This window comes from Lactuca sativa, chromosome 5 (genome assembly GCF_002870075.4).
Source record: "Lactuca sativa cultivar Salinas chromosome 5, Lsat_Salinas_v11, whole genome shotgun sequence".
NCBI classification, from domain to species: domain Eukaryota; kingdom Viridiplantae; phylum Streptophyta; class Magnoliopsida; order Asterales; family Asteraceae; genus Lactuca; species Lactuca sativa.
The window spans coordinates 316,001,731-316,008,670 of NC_056627.2; the positions used below are offsets into that span (position 1 = coordinate 316,001,731).

The following is a 6,940-nucleotide window of genomic DNA, read 5'->3' on the forward strand; positions in this document are numbered from 1 at the left end:
AGTGAAAAGGGTATAATCTAAATTAAATATAATGTCTTTAATTTTAAATAGATTGATTTCGATTAAATTAAGTATTGTGATGAATTTATAGATTTTATAAAAAGAAATATATAATTTAAAGTTTTAGAATAATATATAATATATAAACATAATTATAAAAATTTAAAAAAATATTCATGAAATTCTCCGTAGTCCATATAATTAAATAATTAAATAAAAAAACACATCACACCGTCGTATAGAAAAAGAAACACAATTTCGTAAAGAAAAGATTTCCATTCCAGAGAGGGGAAAGGCACGTCTATCGTTCTTAAACAATTCCCTTCACCTTCCAAGAACCCTAACATAAAACTATATACATTTTATATTCTGCAATTCAGATCTGCACGTAAGTCTACCTATCTTCTATTTTCTTATGCAACTTCGATTCATTTCAACTCTATTCACGCATCATCCCTCCCCCTGATGGGTGCAGGTATTTTATTTTCTATTTCCATGTTTTAGTAGAGCATTTTCTTGTGACATTTCTGGTTTCGATTTCATGATATCACCAATTGCTAAACGCAATGTGTAATGTTGAATCGGTAATGTGTTGAAGAAATTGCTATGTCAATCTGTCTGGCCATCGTCAGCCTTCGGTCTTCTTTTTCAAATGTGTCTCAAATTATATGTTTAGGGTTGTAGTTTCAGTTTATGAATCTGTTTAATTGACTGTGTAAATTAACTATACAATTAGCTGATGAGGTAACTACAGAAAACCATAAGTTTTTCATACCCTCTAGACCCCTCACCCCAAAATTAGGTAGCCCAACAAGAGGTAAACGAAAGAAGTGATTGTTTCTGTTCATCAACCTGTTTTTGGTTATAAGAAGCAATCTCCTTTCATATTCTCAAGATGCGATTTCCCCTTTTTGGGATCGGGACCTCGATAGACTTGTTTGCATTATATCATATTGATATCTTTGGTTGGCGATATCTTCTATGTGTCTTCAAAGAACATTTGTTATAGCAGTTCTTACTCTTGAGTTTGATTTTCCTTATTCATTCTTTCACTGAAATGGTGATTATTAATGTATGCAGGTAAAGTGATATTCACATAATACTTTATTCAAAGTGACAACTCACCTCTAAGTATCTGGTTTCTGAAACAAATTTGAACTCATGGAGCATGAAAAGAAGAAGAGACAGAAGAAAAAGAAGAACAAACAGGGAAAAACAAATGAGAGGCCACCTACTGGTGTTGGGGAACTGAGTTCTGAAAATGACAATCATACCAATGTGAATAATCAGAACCTAAATTCTGAAAATGCAGATGTTCATAACAAGGGTCTGCATCAAAGAGTTTTGGATTCAGATAGAGAGTCCATTAGTGGAGCCGAAACTGTAAGTTTCTTATGACCAAATTAAATTTTCTTTTAACAAATCTTCAATATCTTATTATTGCTATTTTGAAAATTTGGTTATACAGTCACATTCAATCGAGGCTGAATCCTATTCATTTAACAGAGAGGTAATAATTTATCCTAAATATGCATTTCTTAACATGTTTGTTGCTCATGTGTTAGTGTTATCAACAATTTGACATATCCTATCTTTCTCTTTAATTATTCTATCCAATTTACAGGCTTCTATACAACAAAAAATAAAAGATTTGAAAGAGCAATTGGAGGTGTATGTACTAAGAGAGGTAGTAACATATTTCTTTGATGAACTGATTCAATCATTCATCATTCATTGCTATGAAATTCACATTTTAAATTTTGTCAAATTCTTTTAGGCTGATCTAGAGAGAAACCTTTCACAATCACAGAAAGAAATAAACTTATGGCATCATAAAGAGGTGACTTATATAACTTATAATTAGCCAAAAGAATTGTTATAGTTGTAAAAAATGCTACACATGTTTGATTACTTATTGTTATATTCATGTGTGATTTGATCATCAGACTGAGTTTGAGACAAGAATTTTACAATTACAAACTGAAAAAGATTCCTGGCTTCAGAAAGAGGTGAGTTACAATTAATAATAATTGTATGCAATTGATTTAGCATTATGTGATTGACATCAGCATAATATGCAGACTGGTTATCAGGAAAAAGTAGACCAATTGGTTGAAGAAATAAACACTATGAACAAGGATAATGCAAGATTACAAGCACAGGTACATTTTTGGTGCTGTTTTTATAAGCATCTATTTATAATATTTGTCACACTTTATGTTGTAAAAATATAAAGGTGAGGTGCTATAAATCAAAGCCTTTCAGGTGATAGAGCTTGAAGCATCCAGACATGATATTTCCCACCAAAACCAGCAGCTGAAAGAACACGTGTCTGTTCTTCAGTCAAAGATTCAAGACCTTGAGAATTCCATGGATTCCTATTTATCTTCTGAAAAGTCAAAGTCAAAGGTTTGTCTCATTCTTTTTTTTTTTTTTTTAAAAATCAGAAACCCGACATTTGATACATTTTGTTTGGTGGTGTAGCATGTTGTTATGGAAGATGAGGAGATGAAGACACAACTGGAATCTGCAAGGGGTCTGATTGAGAAACTTGTTTCTGAAAATGAGAAGCTTATTGAGAAAGTGAACAGCTTAAATGGTGAAATGACAACAACCGATGATCCAATGGTGACAAATTCTGAAGTTGATGATGAAACTTCAGATACAGAGACGACTACTGATGATAAAATTATGGAGTCAATGAAGAAAGATGATGTGAATCGAGTAAGCATGGCTTCTGGAGAGATTGTGCAGATTCCATTGGATGAGAGTGATGTGTTGTTAGAGAGAAAAGGAGGTGGTGATGTGGATGTGGATATGGATGTGGTGCCTTTAATAGATGCCCCTCTCATTGGGGCCCCCTTTCGATTCATATCATTGGTTGCTAGATACGTGAGTGGGGCCGATTTGGTTGAGAAAACCTAGGACATTTTCTTAATTTTGATTTTTAAAGGAAGTTTATGTACCAAAAACAATATCATGAACTGGTTTTATATGATTATAGTAGGAAAGTTAGATATATATGATGAGAGAAAGAGAAAGAGAAAGAAAGAGAGAGCTTGTGTTTTGTAGCTTACTCTAAAAGAAAATTGTTATTGGATATTGTAGTACATTCCTGATTCCTCCATCACCAACAATCTCAATACAAAATGTTACCAAAAAAAAAGGGACAATAAACTAAGATGATAGTATAACTTAAACCTATATATATGTTATATATTTCAAGAGATATACAAAAATCAACTTACTCTTTTTGGGTATTACATGTAATGGAAAACAAACAGATTCACAACGCCCTCACTTTCAGACACATAATTTAATGAATAAGAAGTGTGATGTCACAAGGGTGAAAAAGGTTCAGGGAGTGTCTCAAATCCATTATCAAACAATAGACCTAATTCATCACTCTTTTCTTCTACATTATGCAGCCAAGTTGTGTCGTTCAACTCTTCTTTCAGTAAAAGAGAATCATATCTCGAGCTCTCATACATGTCCACTTTGATTATTTTAGAAGAATATAAAGTTCCATTTTTACTTGAACCATGGCCACCTTGCATCCGGATGCTTTGAGGAAAAAGTGTTGAAGGACGTATGCCTCCATTTCTTATATCCTGCAACAAACAAACAGAGGATTATACAACAATATTATTCAAAGAAATAAAAGAAAACTAAAGTACCATATGTTTTATGGCCATGTCAAGTGATTTCTTTGAGATATTCCTCCCATATCCTGTACCAGTAACACCCTCGGAATTTGACATTTTTATAGGTCTTTTTGTGAGCGATTCAGGCACAGGTAATTGCCCTCTTGAAGGGGGAGGTTCTGTGACTGTGTGTCTTCCTCTAGTGACTATTGGCGATGACTGTCTCCTTGATATACTTGCAGCAGAGGTTGTAGCCATGGCTGTACCTGGTCTAGACCTTCCGGCAGAGAGAGGCCTTTCCGGTAAAGTTGTTCTGAGATTTGGTGGCGTTTCATGTGGAAAATCAGGAGGGATGATCGGCTGGGGTGGGGGGCGAACACGTGGGCTAGGAGAGCTTGGCCTGGATGTGGGCCCTACAGTCCGGCCATTGGAAGATAAAGCACGTACAGAAGAAGGTGAAGATGTAGCAGAAGGTGTTGGACTCCTACAAGTGGGAGTCGATGGCCTAGAAGAAGGTTGTCGAATGACAGGGGAAGTAGGAGTTGATGGTCTTGAGTTTTGGGATGGTCTGGTGGTGGATGAAGAACGTGCGGTGGTGGTGGTGGTGGATGGGAGGGTTCTCGAAGGCGTTGAAGGTCGTGAGGTTGCGGTGGATGAAGAACGTTTAGTTGGGGTGGATGGTCTTATGTAAGATGAGACGGAAGCAGAACTCGTATTTAGAATATTAGGGTTTCTGTTGGTAGTTGTTGAACTGCTTCTTGCTGGTTTTGAATTTGAAGGATGTATACTCTCAGATTGAGAAGCAGAAAGCTGCAATTCAGAAAACGCAACATCATGTAATCAAATGAAAAATCTATGGAGATTACATTACAAAAGAGAGAAAGAAGCGTAGCGCACCCTTGAATTCTTAGTGGCAGAGCCTGATCTAACTGAAGAATTTCTTCTAGGGGTGATTGATATTGATGTTGATGTTGGTTGAGACTCTGATTCTTTTCCATCGGAGGAACACGGAAGTAGAGGAGTTCCCGGAGGAGTCAGGAGCCAGTCGTAGTCATGCTTTCCGCCTTCATTAGATGAAAGTAGATCATCTAATACGTTTTTTGCAGTTTTAGTTGATCCAACCGAAAGTCTTCCTAATCTCATCTGCACTGAAGAAGAACAGAACAAAAATCAATAAACATATATGTATCAAAATTAACAACTGACAAATCCAACTACAGGCATTATCAACGAGGAATTACGAATTTAGGCAGGGAAGATTGTACTTCAAATGACATTGTCTGATATATCCAATAATCGATCGTCTATTCAGGTCGATAACATTAAAGAAAAAGAATATAAACATGTAAGGGGATCATACAGTCGGATTCGTCGGAGGAGGCGACGGAAAGACTACGGCGATTACGAGAGAGGAAATCGACATTGTTGCTGTTACTGTTGTTGAAATCCTCGGTGGTGCTGGTGAAACTCATAACTCTCCGGTGAGATAATAACCCGGCCACTGGAGGAGCATTACGAATACCATTAGAATGGAGATTCCGACCTCCGATACCGATGAGTGAGTCTTTGGAAGAATTCCGCTTCATCATCATTTAGCAATTTACACAAAGATACACACACAATGGTTCCATGTGATAAAGCTAGAGAGACAATGAACAGTGAACTTGCTTGCTTTCAGTAAGCATCACGCCATGAGTGAGAGAGAGAGAGAGAGAGAGGAGTGAAGTTAACGGAGGTTTTCTTCTTTCTTTTTCTTTTGGGCGCGGGCATGTGACACATCTTATTATAACTCATCCATAACTCCACCTCCGCTTTGGGTGAAAAGAAAAAATCTTTATACTTTCCTATTTTACTACATTAGACTAAACTTTTATCTTTTGTGAATGGGAAAATGACTCTTGAGGGTAATTAACTTTTGCGTTTGTACTCATTTGGTCCCTTTTCTTTTTTTTGTATTCAATATACCATCGAACTTGTTGTTGGTGTTTACCATAGCCCTTTTGACCGGCTTTTGACCTGTGATAGCCGGTCAAAGGGCTATGGTAAACACCAACAACAAGTTCGATGGTATATTGAATACAAAAAAAAGAAAAGAGACCAAATGAGAACAAACGCAACAGTTGGTTACCCTCCTGATTCATTTTCCCTTTACTCATTTACAACAAATCCCACATCATCTCCTACTGATATTAATAACTTTTATGAGATTCATTCTTGCTTCTCTTCAAAACATAACCTACGAAAGGACATTATTCATACATGTACAACTTTGTAATGCACTTGAATATTTATTAGGGGAATCTTGACTAAGCAGACGCATTTCATGACTACATTTACATTTCAATCAAATGATTTATCGTATCATGGATTCTAGACAAGTCTACAAACGAGTGGAATCATAAGTGCTATGATTTTTGAGTTTACTTAGCTTTAAGATCGAACTCATGGGATAAGATACAACATCAATATGTATAATATTATGGTGTATTGTACATATTGATGTTGTATCTTATCCCATGAGTTCGATCTTAAAGCTAAGTAAACTCAAAAATCATAGCACTTATGATTCCACTCGTTTGTAGACTTGTCTAGAATCCATGATACGATAAATCATTTGATTGAAATGTAAATGTAGTCATGAAATGCGTCTGCTTAGTCAAGATTCCCCTAATAAATATTCAAGTGCATTACAAAGTTGTACATGTATGAATAATGTCCTTTTGTAGGTTATGTTTTGAAGAGAAGCAAGAATGAATCTCATAAAAGTTATTAATATCAGTAGGAGATGATGTGGGATTTGTTGTAAATGAGTAAAGGGAAAATGAATCAGGAGGGTAACCAACTTTTGCGTTTGTTCTCATTTGGTCCCTTTTTTTTTTTTGTATTCAATATACCATCGAACTTGTTGTTGGTGTTTACCATAGCCCTTTGACCGGCTATCGCAGGTCAAAAGCCGGTCAAAAGGGCTATGGTAAACACCAACAACAAGTTCGATGGTATATTGAATACAAAAAAAAGAAAAGGGATCAAATGAGTACAAACGCAAAAGTTAATTACCCTCAAGAGTCATTTTCCCTTTGTGAATTATCATTTTAAGTCAAAAAGAAAATTTAGACTAGTAATGCTGGTCTAAAATATGAATTCAATGCGGTTTTGGTCCAAAGGATTTTTAAAATACCGGAATTTGTCCCTTTTGATTTGTTGTTGTTGTTATTTTTTATTTTTTATTTATTTATTTATTTTTTTTCATTTTCCTTTTATTACAATAGTTAAAAAGAAAATAAGAAATAAAATAC

General features: G+C 35.4%; 2 protein-coding genes across 4 annotated transcripts; one reads left to right on the forward strand and one right to left on the reverse strand.

The window, feature by feature from the left end:
• Positions 1-233: 233 nt before the first annotated feature.
• LOC111904935 (uncharacterized) lies at positions 234-3,110 on the forward strand. Of its 3 annotated transcripts, none has more exons than XM_023900633.3 (9): positions 234-388; positions 1,081-1,383; positions 1,469-1,510; positions 1,625-1,687; positions 1,778-1,840; positions 1,947-2,009; positions 2,082-2,162; positions 2,266-2,409; positions 2,485-3,110. In XM_023900633.3, exons 2-9 carry the CDS (start codon positions 1,162-1,164, stop codon positions 2,923-2,925), a joined length of 1,119 nt encoding a protein of 372 aa, XP_023756401.1. In that variant the 5' UTR covers positions 234-388; positions 1,081-1,161; the 3' UTR covers positions 2,926-3,110. The 3 variants fall into 3 exon arrangements, with proteins under 3 accessions (XP_023756401.1, XP_023756403.1, XP_023756402.1); XM_023900635.3 differs by having other exon boundaries at positions 2,094-2,162; XM_023900634.3 differs by having other exon boundaries at positions 255-475.
• An 81-nt stretch (positions 3,111-3,191) lies between these two features.
• LOC111904934 (putative GPI-anchored protein pfl2) lies at positions 3,192-5,411 on the reverse strand. Its single transcript, XM_023900631.3, has 4 exons — positions 5,005-5,411; positions 4,542-4,792; positions 3,678-4,454; positions 3,192-3,611 (listed from the first exon to the last, which is right to left on the reverse strand). The coding sequence occupies exons 1-4, from the start codon at positions 5,234-5,236 to the stop codon at positions 3,339-3,341; spliced, it is 1,533 nt and encodes a 510-aa protein (XP_023756399.1). The 5' UTR covers positions 5,237-5,411; the 3' UTR covers positions 3,192-3,338.
• Between the last annotated feature and the right edge of the window lie 1,529 nt (positions 5,412-6,940).

Coding starts and splice junctions, on each gene's coding strand:
- LOC111904934 (XM_023900631.3), bottom strand. CDS start 5,236: ATGATGATGAAGCGGAATTCTTCCAAAGACTCACTCATCGGTATCGGA. Junction 4,793..5,004: donor CTCCTCCGACGAATCCGACT/GTATGATCCCCT, acceptor GTTCTTCTTCAG/TGCAGATGAGATTAGGAAGA. Junction 4,455..4,541: donor CTGCCACTAAGAATTCAAGG/GTGCGCTACGCT, acceptor TCTGAATTGCAG/CTTTCTGCTTCTCAATCTGA.
- LOC111904935 (XM_023900633.3), top strand. CDS start 1,162: ATGGAGCATGAAAAGAAGAAGAGACAGAAGAAAAAGAAGAACAAACAG. Junction 2,010..2,081: donor ATTCCTGGCTTCAGAAAGAG/GTGAGTTACAAT, acceptor CATAATATGCAG/ACTGGTTATCAGGAAAAAGT. Junction 2,410..2,484: donor CTGAAAAGTCAAAGTCAAAG/GTTTGTCTCATT, acceptor TTGGTGGTGTAG/CATGTTGTTATGGAAGATGA.